Source organism: Macrobrachium nipponense, chromosome 24 (genome assembly GCF_015104395.2).
Source record: "Macrobrachium nipponense isolate FS-2020 chromosome 24, ASM1510439v2, whole genome shotgun sequence".
Classification (NCBI taxonomy): Eukaryota; Metazoa; Arthropoda; class Malacostraca; order Decapoda; family Palaemonidae; genus Macrobrachium; species Macrobrachium nipponense.
In genome coordinates, this window is record NC_061091.1 from 61,600,902 (window position 1) to 61,619,700 (window position 18,799).

Here is an 18,799-nt window from a genome sequence, read left to right on the forward strand (position 1 = left end):
GGTGCGGTGTAGTAGCTTGACTTGAATGGTGGTACCCACCTACCTCCAAACAAACTTTCGGTAATGAAGAGGTTAACCTCTTGTTCAACTTAAGCAGCTGAATTGGTGATTGTGTTGACTTAGAAATCAGGAAGAATAACAAAACAAATTGGTTACATTTGGAGGAACTTTACGTTTTTATGGTTGTACATACTGTTATTTTTTTTTTCTCTCCTTTGGGGATGTTTATGATTTTTGAGAAATATTTTGTAATACCTGTTAAGGCTCATAGCAATATGAATGAATGGCTTTCAACTTTTTTGAATAAGTGATTCCATTTTGATATGTATAGACTTGGGGCAGCAGACCATTATACGTATACATAATGGTATTGAATTTCAGTTTTAGTGAATTGATTACGCTTAGCTTAGAGTTTAATGGAAGCATTTTGCGAGTTATATACGTAATATAGCTCATGCCTTCAGTTTTTTTTTTTTTTTTTTTTTTTTTTTTGTTTTTTTTTTTTTTTTTTTTTTTTTTTTTTTTTTTTTTTAAATGGTTGAAAAGCATTAATTTTATGTGGTTGAATTTGTTTAGCAATAATAAGAGGGTTTTGTCCCCTTAGGGAGTAGGCGATGGCAGGGAGGCGAGCAACTTCACGTTTATTAGGAGAGGGGCTCACAAGTTTCAACATGACATGTGTCCATACTGTCAGCAAAGATTCCGGTATGCGGCTGAGTTCAAACGCCATGTTATGGTTCATACGGGAGAAAAGCCTTTTAAGTGTCCATACTGCAACTTTCACTCTGCTCGGAAAGGAAATGTAAGGGCTCATGTTGTTGCTAAGCATGGAGACAACTTGGGATCCCAGGATGATCACATTATGAATTGATATGAAAATCTAGCTGGAGTATTTTTGGGAAAAAATGTTACAGGTTATTGTAAATTTGGTTTATTTTCTACACCATTTTTCAAAATTGGTCATATATTTTATTTGTGATACTGCTGCAAAATTAGTTTGTAATAAGAAAGGAGAGGCCTCTCCTTAGTATCAATGGAATTTTTTTTACTCGGTTCTCTCTCGCTAGCTTTGTAAATGTATTGTGTATTCTACAATTTTTAGGAAATTATATATTTTTAAATACAGTATGAAAATGAATTCAAAGTTCTTTTAATTCCCATTCTTTTTTGTTTGTAAAGGGTAAGCTTGCTGTTACTAAACCATTAAAATGTTTGTCCATGCCAGGTATATCATATTTCTTAAATGTCTGCACATTTTTCTGGTTTTACATAGAATATAACAGTTTCTGCCTAAATGATGATTTAATTTTGTTATAGTATAGTATGTATTTACATATATCAAAAAAATTTTCATGTTTAACCATGTGCAGACCATTGCCTGTTGAAAACTTTTCTCTTATGTTATGGGGAAGCTCATAATTGAATACAAATTGTGCAGTAAAGTCTTGCTGTCCAAGGGACAGCTGGGAAGGAAGGTGTAATGGGATGGGGCCATACTTTTCTAGCTGGTCAGTTTCTTTCCATATTCGTACTACCCATGTTCCTACTGTTAAAGGTTTTCACCAGCAGTGTATGACTGGATGTATATTTGTGGTTTTGGCTAAAGAAATATGTACCTGTAGTGTGGCTGAATCAAGTTGGAATGAATAAAGCTAACAACTGAGATTATTAAAAGTAAGATACTGCAGAAATTTACTTTTAAGTACTCAAGATTGAGAGTACACTAGAAAAATTCCCTTTATAAAACAAGTTTACATCGTATTCTATATATTACTTGAGGCTGAGAAGGAGCAGAAGAAGCCATAATACAAGCACTCAGACACAGAGTCACAAGCGAAAACGGGCAATGAACCAAGTATAAGGCTGAGAGAGGGCAACCACGACTCTCACCCAGGTGGTTAAGAAAGACTGAACGTAGTAGCATGGGTGTGTGGTCCTTGACCAGTTTTCACCCGATATACGCACGCATTGCCAGATCTCACAAGATACCTTGCTTTTCATCTGCAATTTAACCAGATCCAGCCAGGCGCTAGAAAATTATCCTATTGTTAAGATCGAAGGTTTGTTGCTATGAAAAATACAAATTGTCTTAGAAAATTTGTCATTTTAATCAATGGCAAACTTTGTTGAATGCTACATTGAAGGTTTTTTTTTTTTTTTTTAATAGGTCAATCTTATTTTGACTGATTATTTGATGAATATCCTACATAATCCATTTTATATGAATGTCCAAATTTAACAAACATTGAAGGTGTCATGTTTTGAAACAAGTAACCTAGAAGTTTTGACAGAATTGTAATTTTCAAATTATTTTAGACGAGGTACAATTTATTAATAAACTCTTAATCTCATGTTTAAAAACCCTTTTAGGCCAGCCTAAACTCTGGTTTGGGTAGATTACTTATCAATAAGAATGATAATGGTATTAAAGCTCAACTGATCTAAACTGATAGATTGTTTACCTCTTTGATCAAAGACCTATTGCCAATCCTTTCTTAACCTTTAAATCATCCTCCTAATTAGTTCAACTGACCGTATAAATCCTAACCCGTAAAGTCAATCCCCTTTCTTATGTGGTTATTACTTTTGAGACTAATTATTCTGTTATACAGTCAACCTCCACTATTTGCGGACTTGTGTATTTGTGGATTTCTTTATGGACCTTATGCTATACCCATTACTTGCTGGAAATTTGCATATTGCAGTATTTTTCTATGACAAATATCCACAAATTACTGAATTTTCATATAAATTTCATGGTTGAATTTACTTTTGGTGATTAAGCTATTAGAAAAAGCAGTATATATAGTAATGTTTAGCAGGTTTTTCTCGAGTTTGAACCAACAAAAATACAGGCAGTCCCCGGTTATCGGGGGGGAGGAGGGGTGGTTCTGTTCTTGGTGGGTTGCTGATAAGCGAAAACCACCATTAACTGAGGCTCGGCAATTTATGGTGCTTATGGCACTGATAACCAATTAATGGTGCCTCTGTTAGATATGTTATAGTACCATAACTCTATTATCAGTACCTTATGGGCCATTAACTGAAACTCAGCCCTTATGGCGCCATAAATCGCTGACTTTATGGGCCTAGACAAGCACCATAAAACTGGATCGCCATTAACCGAAACCACCCATAACTGGGGACTGCCTGTAGGCAGTTTTAAGAATTTTTATTGGGGTTTTAAGTATAAGGGAATTAGCTATTTTGGGTGGGGAGTCTGGTACACATCCCCCTCATATATGGGGATCCACTGCTTTTGATATGACTGATACCTTTAAGTTTTGCATATATTACATAGCAATTTATTTCATTATCTTTTCATTAAAAGTAATAAAAATTGGGAATTCCCATTCATTATTTCTTACAATAAGATTTTCTTTATAATCGCACAAATTTTATCAAGATTAGGTTTTTCTTCTCTGACATAGAAATTAAGAACAATTCTGTGGAGTTGCATCATTTCCCCTCAGACTCCCTTGTCTCTTTGCAACAGCAATTGAGTGGTAGCTTTGCTCAACCTTGTTGCCTCAGTGGCACATATAACTGCTTGCTATAATTCAAGGAGTGGACTGCCATGTAATTTTTCTGTGACAAATTACTTATATAAACATAATTAACTATAGTTGGGCTATTCCCGGCAGATGACCACTTACAGACTCTTCCATGATTGACCGTTCCACAGCATGCTTTCTGTAGGAATTAATTAATTTCACTACTGTCTATTGTTCTCAGTAACCATAAACAAAATGTCATTCTTTTTGGTGCTTAAGTTCTGAACTAGACTGGGCGGTGGGGCTTATGGAAAGGGTAGCTTAAGAAACAAATCTTTTGAACTTTGTAGTTTAGTAGGCTTGGCCCACCCGCAAGTCGCCTGTTAAAGGTAACAAGAAAAGTGGCAGCATCTTCTGAAACAATTGTCACATTTATAAATGTTTCTTCTCATTTTGTTTACAAATAAAATTACTAATCACAGTATATGTATGTGATTGCTTATGTCTAGGAAAACATGCTAAAAACTTTTAAAGTACGCATTTTTTGATTCATGTGTTATAAAATAAGGTATTCAAAACTGAGTACTGGTAGATGTGGCAACAGGTAGTTTTGTAATATGCTATGCATTTCCCACCAATAATCTGGTTAAAGCCTTATGTATAGTGTTCAAGTGTCTTCCTTACTTATATGTTACTCTCTGCTTTTTCAATTATTTACACAAAGATTATGTTAGGCTGGTGTTGTTTGGATATGGCATTAATTGTGGAGCTATTGAACTTAATCTTCTTATGGTTGATACTAGTCAAAATGTGTTACAGTCTAGTATCTCTTAAACAGTTGATAAGTGTTGTCCATCTTACTAGTGACCCACAGTATTTTAAGCAATTTATAAAAGTCAAAAAGAAAGTCCAGTTAATGCAAAAATACTTTGCTGCAACAAGAAGACAATATGTAAGTAACCTTTTTCAGCACAGTCATATTTCTTCTGTTAGATCGGCGTCATAAACCTGAAAATAATTTCTGGAGAATATAATTGGAAAGCATCGTAACCTCGGAAAGTTGTAAGCCAAACCCGTCATAAGCTGGGGACTGCCTGTAGTTGATAAGAATATTTGAAGAGATTCAAAAGCGTTATAGTATCTCATATATACTACAGGAATGTGTTTCACCTAAAATAGTAACCTGACTAGATCCAGTATATTTAAACTGAACTGAAAAGATTCAGCACCAGCCAACATGGGAACTTTTCTCATGTAGGATAGCCTAGTTGTGGAACACACTATACCAGCTATTGCTGTAAATAGTATCACTACTAGGCAGTTCATTAGCAGATTAGATTAAGTTATTATTACACTTGGTTGATTGTTTCCAAGTGCCATCCTCAGATGAACTATTGAGTCTTTATGGCATAGTAAATTCTCACATAACTATCGCTGCATATTTTTCAGATATCTACTTTTTTATTTTCTTATGACAAACCTTGCGATTTTACATACAGCAAGTTTCAACTCAAAATATTTGCTTACAGTAACAAAGCTTTAAAGCTGAATTGTAAAGCTATTAAAGCATAGGTAACATTGATAACACATTCTTTTTGATGGGTAATGATGATGTGATGCCATTTCATTTTTCATAACTAGTTAATCAGCGTATGTGAACAAAAGCTTTTTAAACATGGTAAAGGCCCTAAGAAGTATTAATTAATGGGATCTGTCCTATGCTTTATTTTTCATTCAGATCAAGCTAAGTGCAAGTGAATTATGTTCTCATAGAGTACGTACTTTAATCTGAATGGAGAAAAATTAGAAATGTAATATGTATATACAGTAAAAGAAGTGAAACGGGCAAGGAAAAAGGCAGAAAGACTTGTATTTGGGCTGAAGGGATTCTGCAAAAAGAGGTATTACTGTGTTCCCCACGCATTCACGGGGGACGGGTACCAGACCCCCTGCGAATAGTTGAAATCCCTATAAAAAGGCTCAAAACTGCCTATTTTGTTAGTTATAACTCAAGAAAAACCCACTAAAAATGTTTATACCTGGTTATTTTAATAGTTTTATCACAGAGTGCATTTTATGATGAAATTGATAAAAAAAAACAGGAATTTACGGATATTTCTCATAGAAAAATACTGTGAATCGATAAATTTTCTGTGAATAATGGGGATATGCGATCCAGTGAGAATGCTGCGAATACATGAGTCCGCAAATGGGGTGGGTGGGTTTTACTGTACGTATTACCCTGCCCACAATGCACAATGTAATCCGCTCACCCCAGATAGGTGATTGATTAGGTCTGTTATACCTTTTGAGTTTTGCAGTATGTGTGTTAGCAAGAAATTTCTTGAGTTTGAATTAATGTAACTTTAGAGAAATTCATTTTAACTTACTACCTTGTGTTAATTTTTTTTGTTTTCAAACAGTAATGTAGAAAATCACAATTTTCCACAAACTGGAGCTCTATTTATGTGGAACGATAAATTAGGGAGCGAAAGAAATTACCAATGAATAGTAGATGACTTCGATCCAGTATGTGTGTATGGATTTTTTTTTTCTTTTTTCCTACCATGGATTTGTATTTGCAACCTGCAAATTTGAATTACCATTGGATGCCGTTACTTCATTGTACTACTTTACTTATTGTTTGGTTCTAAATTGTATGATGTGGACATGTCACAAAAACGTTTCTCATAAATGCAAAATATGAAACCTAATGGGTGAGATTTGTATACAAATGCCAGTAAATATTGTTAAAACAAGTACACTATATGTATGGCAACTGTGGTTGCATATGACATTGTTTGCTGTATGACATAATGGTGATCTAATTGCTTTAATTGAAATCTACATATTCTTAGGCCACTTGTACCACAGTGCTAAAAACAAAGAAAGCTTTAATTAATGGATATTTAAGTATAATTTATCATTGATAAGTAAAATTCTATATTTTCCTTTTTTTTATAATTTTGAAAAAGTTTCGACAATTTTTTTTTTTTTTAACCCAGTAGAGATTTCTTGAGTCAGTTTAAATATCTTTGTGTCATATCATTGCTTGTCCTATTAAATGAATGAATGGCAGCTGAATTTGAAAGGTAAACAAAGGGAAAAGTGGAGTATCTAACATAGTTGCATATATATTTTTCTTGGGTGAAATATTCATAGTTTTTTTCTTTTTCAAGAGGACCTCCAAAATGTAGTACAGGCAGTCCCCGGTTATCAGCGGACTCTGTTAATGGCGATCCAGTATAATGGCGCTTGTCTAAAAATCGGCGATTTATGGTGCCATAACGGGCTGAGTTTGGGTTATCAGCGCCATAAGGTGCCGATAATAGAGTTGTGGTGCCATAACATACCTAAAAGAGGCGGCATTAGCTTAAACTTGGCGCCATAAGCGGCACAAATAGCAGTTTTGGTTAATGGTGGTTTCACACCCTTCCGAGAACGGAACCCCCTGCCGATAACCAGGGACTGCCTGTATTTGACTACATCTGTTAATATTTATTTAGGCCATTTGGAAAAAATTTGATTTTACTTTTTTGCTCTTCAGCTGAGGTTGTAACATAGGGTTCTATCCCCCCTTAGGCTCTAAGTGGAGGTCAGGCGAGGACCAGTTTAAGGTTCTGTGGAAGAGGAATCAGCCAGCAGCAGGATTATCAGTGCCCTTTGTGCAAAAGAACCTTTACCACCAAACCACATTTGAATCGCCATGTTAAAAATCACACGGGAGAGAAGCCTCATAAATGCCCTTATTGTGACTATCACACTGCTCAAAGAAGCAACGTCAGGATTCACATTTATTGCAAGCATAGTGACATGTTGAGCTGATGTGCATCAGTCACGGATGAAGGTGAAAGTGGTTCTTCTGAAGATGTTTGGTGCCTGAGTTTGTTTCTCTAGACTATTTGAATGAATTTCAGCTTTTCGTACCTGATTACCAGATACGTACAGTAACTAAAATGACATATTCACAGGGAAGATGTTTAGGGGGATTTAATTGTTACTGTATACGTATAGTGATACCAAATCATGGCTCATTGTTATTGTACTTGACGTGATTCGTACAATTTAAATTTTGATTTACAAGACCACATTGTAAATCTATTAGTGGTGTGTGGAAATAAAGTGATTAGTACTTGTGTGAAAATAAGAATATAAGTACTGTCCTTGTTTCTCCTAGGAAAGTGATGTTGGCTATGAGGAGAGAGGCTGTTTAAGGGGTTTCCGAAGAGGCAGCAGCAGACCAGGGTTGTACCATTGCCCCCTTTGTGCTAGGGCAGGGTTCAAGAAGGCAAATGATCTCAAGCGACACATTCGGACACACACAGGAGAAAAGCCCTATAAGTGCCCCTATTGTGACTACTGTGCTACACAAAATTATACCGTCAGAATACACATTCATCGTAAACATACTAGTGCTCCGAGTGAGAAGAGCTCCTTTGTATAAACTTGAATTTACAAATATCATTTAGCCTCAGCTGAAAATGAAAATCATTGGTGTGTTAGTACTTTTGTAAATTTTAGTGCTAGACGTTTGAGTATTTGAGAACCAACTTTGTTTTTTATTGATTCTTAATAAAATCAGAACAAGGCATCATTCATTTTGGACTCATAAAGATTGACACATTTAATTTGTGCTGTAATTTTCAGTGGAACTGAGTAAAGTGTTTTTCCCATGACTTCTGTAAAATGAATAACTTTAAATAAATGTTGTAATGAATGACAGTATATATGTAATATAATATCAGGAAAGTGACAAGTACAAGAATATTTGTGACAAGCATTACAGTAAACCCCCGGATTCGTGGGGTATGTGCAAACCCCCGCCCCCCACACACACACACACAACACACACACACACACTTACAAATAGCTGAAATCCACGCTGAATATACTTCCTTAAAACTCCTCAAAAAATGCTTAAAACTGGTTATTTTGATGGTTCACACACACACACACACACTACTGCCTATTTTGTTGGTTCAACAGCTTAAAACAAAAACATTAAAAAATGCCTATACCTGAGTATAGTTTTATTGCAAAAAGTGCATTTAGTCATGAAAATTATATGAAGATACATACATTAATTAGTGAATATTTCTCAGCGAAAAATACTGCGATTAGGCAAATTTTCTGTGAATAATATGTATACATGTTCTATAGAGAAATCTGCGAATTGCAAACCCGTGAATCCAGGGATTTAATGGACTAGTTACTGTTATTTTGTTTAGCTATGCAGCAAAGTTCAGTGGGTAAACTCCCATCCCAGACCAGGACACAAGGAAATTGTAAAGAAAATGAAAAACTAGTATTAAGCTAAGAAAGCAAGAGAGATACTTCATACCAAATACTCTCCATCTTGTTTGTTTCGAGAATTGTAATGAATAAACTGGCCTAAATTCAGTCAAGCTGAGTTGACTGTGGTAATCAAGTGGTAGAGGTGAATTCTAGGGATTCAACTAATAGTAGTTTAATGGAAATATTCTCTCTCTCTCTCTCTCTCTCTCTCTCTCTCTCTCTCTCTCTCTCTCTCTCTCTCTCTCTCTCTCTCTGTGGTTGGTTCCACTTTTTCCCATTTTTTAAATAGTTCACTTCGGATAAGCTGGGTGTTAAGTTTTTGATATCCAGACTTTTTAAGTGTAAAATTCCTTCTTTAGAGCCACACAGTAAACTTGAGAATGAAAGGTTAAGGTATTAAACAGAGAATAATTATATTGCAAAAAAAAAATAAATAAAATGAAATAAAATTATTTTCCGTTGCTGTGTTTATATTTAGGGATAGATTCGATAGAGTAGTAGTCAGCCTTAAGTCTACATCAGCCTAGCCTAATAGAAGCAGGAAAAAATAATAGGGTGGAAAGTAAGTCTGCTCAAATTGTATATGTTAGTCTTACAAGATCTTCCCTCTGAAATCAAGTTTTTTTTGTGATAGAACTTATCAGCATTTATTGGTTTGAGTTATGTTGGTTTTATGAGCAGAATATTGAAAATCCTAATTTTTCTTTTTCTTTTTTGGTACTCACCTGACTGCATGCATGTGCTATATACTGTATTGTAGAAAGTAAATTCTTTTTATCCTGAAGAAATGGTGAAAGAAATATGGCTCCAAGAATTATGGTAAATCATATCATATAATTTATTTTGAATATATGTACCAATTGTTTTTGGCCTTATCACTTTTGTTCTTAAGCATTTAAAAGTTCTTTGCAATTATTGTTAGGAGTGAGGGTTTTTTCATGATCAGGACTTAATTTCATCCTACTATTGTTTCAGCTATAATATATTCCTTGAAACATTACATTTATGTGAATGGTCTGAAGTAAGCTGTTCACAAAGGTAGAAATTAGTTGATTATATGGGAATAATTTCTTTTTATTTATTTAGTTTTGTTTTTTCTAAAAATTATCATTGGAAGCCAGAAGATGACACAAGTTTGTTAGTGGTTTCTCTGTAGTTGAGGTTTGTCATAAGTTCAACTTTTCTTAGTTCCTGAAATGCTCAGAGGCAATACGTACTGTAGTCACACGTCCTCCCAGCAATTGTCATTTGTATGATGATTATGAATTTAGATTCACTAGATGTGTGGTTAGTGTCTCTGCTGGTATAGTGTTGTTGTAGTTGTTGGAGCCTTAAAGATACGTGTTATTATATCATGTTAGTGGATGACTTTTTGTTAAAAGTAAATCAATTCAGCAGTAATGGAGGGTTTTGTCCCCCAGGCGTCGGGTGCAAGCAGTGAGGAGAGGAGCAGCAGTTTGAGGTTTTTGAGCAGAGGAATCCGGAAACCTCAAGTTTACCAGTGCCCCTTCTGTTGTCGGGCAACTTTCAAGCAGACGAGTGACCTCAAACGCCACATACGAACGCACACAGGAGAGAAGCCGTACAAATGCCCATATTGTGACTACTGTGCAGCACAAAGTACCAACGTTAAGGTTCACATTATAAGTAAACACTCAGAGGTAGCAAGTAAGAGGCAGCAAGGTGCTAAACCGTAGTCCTTTGGTTCACAACAGTTTGAAAGACAGTGACTAGGAGTTTTGGGACACATCTGAAGCATGCTTCCTGGTCAATTTGAGTAGTGTGTGAGCATCATTGTTGAGGTAACCGAAGTGCCTAACTGTTATCTGCTTGTCAATATAATGTATTCACAGAGGGATTCCAGTCTTGAGTAACATTAAGGATACTTTTTAAAAGTACGTAATTAATTTGGGAGTTCAGTCTATTTGTTTATACATTACCTTTAGGAGTTTTATGCATTATAAGACAAGAATCCATTTGTGGTTCCTTTTCAGGGCCCAAAAAATGTACTACTGAGGTGTATGCTATGGAAAGTATAAATAGTATACACATGTTCAGAGTGAAGTTTTAGCACTTTTGTACTATTGACATTATAATCATCCATTGCTAGTGCATGACTTTATCAGGAGTTGAGTCAAACCACTTAAGATTTATGGAGTCAAGAATTAGCGGCAGCCTAATTTACTGATATTTTCATGAAAAGTTTTGTATCCCGTCATCAACCACATGTCATCCTGTTAGTTTCAATTACAGTATACAAAATATCCCTAATTAAAATTAGGTGAGCAAAATAACACGTATGTGCGCTACATATGATGTAATGAATACAATGTGAATTTAGGAAATAACATTTTGCAGTGTGGTCACTTCATTTAATTGCTGAATGTGGATCAACTAACAAATTCAGCTTTGTAATAGACTTCCAAAATGGATGGATCCCATTGTTGTACTCTCAGATAAAGTAATGTCATTTATGCAGAATATTAAATGTATTTTAAAAGAGGTAAAGAATTGAAATTGAAAGCAAAAGGATCGGTGTAATGAAAAGACAAGATAATTGTTAGTAAACTAAAGGATATTGTAATGAGTGGCTATTTTTTTTTTTTTAAGTGAATGCAGCTCCCAAAGTTAAAGAGATATAGAAAAATTGTAACATAAGGTAGTACCCCTGCAACTCAGCCCTCTGGTACCCAAAAGTCTGTTGGTAAAATAGTTTGACAAGGTCATGGCTCTACTCCAGAATGGCATTCTTTTTATTTTATTTTGTGACATCTTGGTGAAATAAGGGGAAATTTTTTGGTGTTTCTCAAATAGTGTGGATGTTTGAAAGCAAAATTAAAAAGGGGAAATGCAGTGAACTTGTATTAGCCACTAAAGTAGGGCATCCCTGATGGGTGAAGCAGTAGTAAGCGTCCTCTCTCTCTCTCTCATCTCTCTCGGTCCATCTTCTCCCTCTCATCTCCATCTCTCTCCTCCTCTCATTCCGTCTTCCTTCTCTCTCATTCTTTCTTTTATTGGGGCTCATTGCTCATTTATGTTTTTGGTCTTGTAATGATCGGAAAGTAATCTCATTTTATATCAAGGAGGTAGGCCTTGTTTTTGTTGCCGCGTTTTGTGCTGCATCACATTCATTATGCGTTAAGTTTTGCGAGTAGAAATAGTACTTAGCCATATTAATATTATAAATTTGGAAGTACTACCACCATTTTATCTTTATATCAATATCATTAAAAGAACACATTACATGGGGGAAAGGTGTTATGATACTATACCTACATTACAATGAGACAGAAGGGATAGTTGATTGTTTTTTTATATTATGTAATATATATTTTACGAATATATATAATATAAGATATATTATATATTATATATATATATAAATATTATAATATATATATCTATATATATATATATATATATATATATATATATGATATATATATATATATATACATACTATATATAGAGATATATATTATAGATATATATAGCATATATATATATATATAATAAGACACACATACACGTAGTATGTACTGTTAGTGGAGCCTAGCCATGGATACTATAAAATTAACAGCTATCATTATTAGAAGTTTTAAGTTACCTCTCCTGGAATATGTAGTACGTACAGCCAGTCCTCGGTTATGGGGGTGGAGTTTACGTTCCAACGGCTTAATGATAAGCGAAAGTCAACCATATTTGGGGCTTATTTGCTTATTGGCACCGCTGTTAGGGGTGTGTCAGCGCTAGTACTCTATTGATGGCAGCGAAAATTGCCGATTTTCGACGCTAGATAAGTGCCACAAAACCAGATCGCCGATAACCGAGGTCACCGATAACCAGGGACTGCCTATAGTGATTGTCATATACAGTCATTATGGTGGTTTTATTATGAATTTTCTCCTTTAATATGCAGTTATTTTAGAGTTTTAAAGAGTTAATGAAAGTAATTATGCTTTTACCATGAAATGCTGGCAGACAAAGACTTCCCAATGTTTGTTCTTCGTTTGACCAGTGAATTTTCTGGAATTATTGAATTTTAGTTATTAACAGTTTTCAACTGATTTATGTCAAATTAAACATATCCTGAAGTGTTGATATTAAAAAGAATTTTTTTTAATGATGATTTTTTTTTATTACTTGTATGGCACTGTGAACAACAAACAAACACAAAAATAAAAAAAGTCTGTATGACTAATTCTGGATAGATGCGAGTAAATTACATTCTTGCTTAAAGATAAAAAAAATATTTAGATTGGTTCATGTACAATTTTAATTGTTCATCGCTTGTATGGCACTTTGAACGACGAATAGTAAAAACATAAAAAAGAGCTTGTGTGACTAATTCTAGATAGGTGCAAGTGAGTTATAGACACTCTTATGTTTAGATAAACATATGCATATTGAAGCGTTAATGGTAAAAATAAAAAATTAGATTGGTTCATGGACAAAATAATTTTTTTCATCGCTTGTACTGCACAGTGAACAACAAATTGAAAAATCCAGGGGGAAAAAAAAAAGTGTGAAAAGTACTTGTACAAAAATACTTGTCACCCACTAAAATATTCCATCATCTCTAGCATAAGCATTAGAGGAAAGAGGTTATAAATGATAGAGGGTGCTCAAGATGTCCTGAATCTCTCAGAATTCTTGAAAGTCTAAAATTTTTTTTTTTTTTCCTGAAAACTTAAAAGTAAATGCTTATTTCTCCAAGGAGAAAGAACCAAATTCAGTGAAACACTTTACAGTGTAGTATAACTACATATTAGTTGTAGTCTAAATTGGTAAAAAAATTAAGCAAATCCCTTCAATCGTAAGGTAGTAACAGGCATTTACTTTATAATACAACTTTCAAAAAATAGACAAGTGAGCTTACAAAAAATTAACAATGAAACCATCATTGATGGTCTTCAAGTCATAACTGCTACTACGTATGTATTAGGAAATAGAAACCTATCACCATGAGCCACTCTATCTGCCAGAGATGATAAATCTCTGGCAGAAGAAGACATCCATACTGGAGAAGTTGGATAGCTAAGTAGGAAGAGGCTAAAGGGAATGTGTGAAAAGTTAAAAAGTTTTTTTTATATACAATTTCTTTTTTGTTACTAGTTTTTCTATATCTTCTCCGATTCCTGTTTTTAGAGTTGAGTTTGGAGCAAACTTGTAATGGGAATTTAGATAGCAAGGCTATTTTATGATATATGGCTATGTATGAAAAAGGCATTTCATTGTAGAAATATAGTTCCTTTTTGGGAACTCATTAATCATAGAATAGCCCTACTACATACATGTAAAACCATTCCAGTTACACAAGGATTATCACTGTTTTTCCTCTTATAATGGGCCATTCACACAAATTATTTTTCGTACTTTGCTTCACTTTGATCCGTTGTGCTTAGTGTTTAACAAATTTATTGATAATGACTTTTTGCCTTATGGTGGGCGGTGTGTTTGTTGCCATTGTTTCATGGTTAGTGCACACTGTTTTGAGTTTTGAGGCAATTTGAAAATAAAGTCACCTGGCAAATTATTGGAGTAGTAGAGATTCATTAGTTGAGTAATCTGGTTACAGCAGTCCCCATTTATCGGCTAGGGTTCTGTTCCCTGGGGGTGTGCCGATAAGTAAAAACAGCCATTAACCGAAACTCGACGAGTTATGGTGCCATAATGGTGCTTATGGCGCCGATAACCGGTTATCGACCCCATAAGCACCCTTAAGGTGCCTCTGTTAGGTATGTTATGTTGCCATAACAATAATTGGTGCTTGCGCCGATAACCAGACCTTGGTCCGTTATTGCGCCATAAATCGCCAATTTTATGGCGCTAGATAAGCGCCATAAAACTGGTTCGCCGATAACCGAATCTGCTGATAACTGGGGACTGCCTGTATACTAAGTAATGTTGCAAATTAAAAATGCCTTGAAATTTATTTTTGGCCAAGTGGGGGAGTATGTAGGGGCTTTAATTGAACCTTTGTGCTAAGTGTAAAGGACTCTGTTTTGTGCTTTGTGGTCCAGGGTAACAAAAAGTATTTAAGATATTTTTCATATGTGCCAATATCTATTGTTTAGTGGATTTTTTTTTTTAGTTTGATATGTAGACAACTTTAATCAGTATTAGTTTTGGGTATACCCCTATAGTTTTTCTTTATGAATTACAGTGAATGTTAAGTGTAATTGTTATTATAGTTTGTGTTGTAGTACTTAAAAGAAAAATTTTGTAAATATGCCACTTTAAAGACAAATATTGTAAATATTTCATGCAGGATTGCATGGTATGTATAAACTGAGAAATTCAATATATAGAAAAATCTTACAATGGTATTAATTATCCTTTGCTTTGTCAAGTAAGACACTGTACTACAGTACAGTACTTTACTTTAACTTGTGAAGGCTACTTGCTTTTAGTCTTGTGTACCTCTCCTGGTTACATTTTGAAATATAAAAATGTCTTTTCTGATTACCAGAAAATTGATTTATAAAATGTTTATGAGCTCAAAATTCCCTATTAAGAAAAACTCGAATTCTATTACTGTTTTAGTGATCCCGGGGGCCTAGAGAGGAAAGCTGAGAGTAGGTAATTTTTTTTTTTTTATACTGCATTTATCACATTTCTTCAGTTTATTTGATACCTATTCATATGATTGTTTCATGCAAATTCTAGAGGATTTATTCATCACTCATTACTATTTAAATAGGCTGTATTTATTTATATACCATGTATGTTTTCTCATACATTATTTAATCTACCATAGTAATACTTTACTTCTTGCTTATAGTACTACATATTATTTGACGTCCAGCTCTGCAAATATGCGTAGATGTATATAGAAACTACTGGCCACTTTTTACTAGATGCATATGTAATCATGATAACCCCAGTTCCCCCTTAACTAATTGATTTTCTCATACTTTATGGATATGCTGATAACTTCAAAACCTGAGGTCCAAGTGTAAGAATTTGAAGATGTTCTGACATCCATTGCAAAATTCAAGCTTGCATCCAGAATAACAGAATGAGAGCGCATTACCAATCTGATAACAATCCTCTCTTGGTCAGGTTGGTAACATAACCTCATTCTGATACTTTGGATTTAGGTTGGAATCTTGCTGTGGATGTCAGAATTTCTTCATATTCTTATATTTAGACCTCAAGCTTTGTGGTGACAAGTGCATCCAAAAAGAGCCAAGAGTTCAAGAAGTTGAGAGGGCATTGTGATTATTGCAATTATATGTGCCTAGATACTCAAAAACAATGTGTGAACTTATCCAAACATGTCTGTAAATGTAACAGCAAGACCAGGGTATCCCTCAGTTACACTTAACAACTACACCAGCAAGCTACTGTACACAATTATGTAAATTTATTATATTAAAAATACACGGTGTTAAAAACCATTCTTGTTCAAGCCAGGAGTAACCTATAAATGTTGATTGGTTCAGGGCTTATACCAATCGTAATTCAGGTTGATGGGATAAAGTATTTAGTGATGTGTTGACCTATAACTCATGTCTGTGTCTCACTGACCACAACTTTGTTATGCTATGAAATAACATTGTAATATTTCTTGTATTGCCATGTTGGAGCTAAATAGTACTTGTTGTTTATGACATGCTTAAAAAAGGGTAAAATTGACCAATTAAAAAGACTAAAAATTGACCAATTAAAAAGTTAGTCTTTTATGAAAAATCAATATAGTACTTATTAAAAAGAAAAATTTTAAAAATTTTCTTGTACATATTGCACAATTTTTATTTCGTATGCGCAAATGACGTGAATTTTGTATGCTAAATTAGTTTTTATTTTTTGAGGTTGGGAAGACTTTGGATGATTTGATATGGTCTTGTAAGTGCGTAGCCCACCGCTTCTTGAGCAAAGTTGGAGGATCTTGTTTATTGTTGCAGAAATTTTCATGTTTTAATGCTTGTCACTTTCCAGTGAACATATCACAGCTGACTCAGTAGTCATGGATGACTGATATTTAACTGACGCCAAGTGGTGCGTGGTGTTGAAAGAGTTTGTCCCAAGTAATTTTATCACGGAAGGGTAAAATGTTTACTGTCTCTTTATCAGATTTTGTCCTCATAGCTTGTTCAGATGGTAACTGAGAATGGAATTGAGGGACTGCTTGAATGATTTGTATACAAGCAGATTCAATTTTTATTTTGGTATAGGAAGAGCTTCAACCTCTTAGATGTACTTTTCATTAATTTTGTTAATTTCCTCTTATTAAATGTCAGTGGTAAGAAATATACAATTAAATGTCAGTGGTAAGAAATATACAGTAGTATACTGTGTAAGAAATTAGAATTATTGTTTGAAAGTTTGACCATATGATATCTATTTGAAAGTTTATTATAAAATCATAATTGGAAATAAATTTACTGCCCTAGCACCATTCTTGTAAGTGGTGAAGGCTATTGAAACCAAGATTTATATGTGTGGGGAATCTTGTTTGAAAGGTTTGTAGTGTGAATACATGAGAAACTTTTAGTTGGAGAAAATGGGCCAGTGAAAAAGACCTTTTAGATTTGAAAAGATTCTTAGGTGCAGTGTTGCCTTATGGATGTTGAAACCTGATAGACTGATTAAGAGAAACCTATTCTTTGCCTTTGGCCGTAGAATATTAATTAAGAACATAGAATATGTAATTGAGAATTCTATTTATCAGTATATTTTGCAAGGAGGAACACATAGTATTGTATGCAGTTTCACTGATTAAGATTTCATTTGGTTACGTTAATTGAATACTTTTTAATATTTTTTTGAAAGATAGAAAATATGGAAAGCAAAATTTGTAAGAATATCCTTGCTCCATAGGAGGTGACTCTGGATGTTGGGGCATGTACACCAATCATGAAGAAAGATGGTACAGTAACCTATCCACCACGATCGCAGTTTGCCTGCCCATACTGCTTGCGAGCCACCTTCAAGACTTCCCGTGACCTCATGCGACACATTCGAACACATACTGGGGAAAGGCCATTTGGATGCTCATTATGCGCTTTTCGAAGCAATCGCAAAGATGTTGTACAGAAGCATGAAAGGGCCAGACATAAATTTGGTCAAAGAAATGTTAGCCTTTTTCCTTTTTGATATGGCTGTATGCTTTTTCAAATATAAAAGGATATTCTTATGTTGGGTTTCATTAAGGGTACGGTAGTTAATTGTAGGATTTGGGATTGCTTAGAGGAAATAATATGCTTTTTTGGTTAGTATTTGTCTATTTTTAAGATGTGGCTAAAGTCTCCTTAATGATTATCATTGTGGAAATGCTTGTTTGTTCAGTTCAGTCAGGTTTCTGTGAAGGGAATAGAAATTCTCATTTAGAAAGTAAATGTTCTTTATCAGGGTTTTTATGAGATGCCTCCATGTTGAAAAAGAATAACCCCCATTTGGGAATTTAAAAAATTGTTTCAGAGAATGAGTCTAAATTCCAAAACATTGTAGGGTCTAAGGCACAAACAGTTACATACAATGTGGCTATTAAATATTGTGGGCATGTATCAGTGTCAGTATCTCAACACACAACTGTTACAGCTTAAAAAAATTGGTTTAGATATATGTACACAATATTACAGGTGTTCATCCCAGCGGTTCTTAATAATTCACTTGATCATATTTTCATGATATAGCCAGATATTAAATGCTACTCTGCACATATGTTAATGTGCATTAGGTTATTATCATATTTACTGTAAACATTTTCCACCCTTTTTGAGATAAACCTATTTTTTAGTTAAGTAGAAATTTTTTTCATGTAATGCTTCTATTTTGTGACGGGAAGAAATATTTGTAGAATATTTTTTGTGTAAAAACATTAAATACAGCACTATAAATTACAAACTATATAATTCATTCCAACATTATGAAGAGGAAGATGTTAAAATTAAAGGAAAGATAAGATAATGCTACAGCTACAGGTAAGCTTACAACTCCTGTATTTAAAGTTTTGTGAACTGTTGTTGTTAAATTTAAGCATTTAGCATTTATTACTGATTAAT

General features: G+C 34.2%; 1 protein-coding gene across 42 annotated transcripts in view; it reads left to right on the forward strand.

Annotated features, from left to right (window-relative positions):
• LOC135205669 (zinc finger and BTB domain-containing protein 17-like) overlaps positions 1-18,799 on the forward strand; it is a 260,367-nt gene that overhangs the window by 79,097 nt on the left and 162,471 nt on the right. Inside the window, exon 6 of one of the 42 annotated variants that reach the window (XM_064236552.1) lies at positions 17,616-18,632. The exons of 35 other annotated variants lie outside the window; for them this stretch is intronic. In XM_064236552.1, the coding sequence (XP_064092622.1) occupies positions 17,616-17,891 (276 nt within the window). In that variant the 3' untranslated portion in view covers positions 17,892-18,632. Of the gene's footprint in view, positions 1-604; positions 1,139-7,076; positions 7,335-7,671; positions 8,140-10,210; positions 11,713-17,615; positions 18,633-18,799 lie in introns of those variants that run through there. 6 more of the 42 variants (XM_064236554.1, XM_064236556.1, XM_064236559.1 and 3 more) reach the window with 6 other exon arrangements.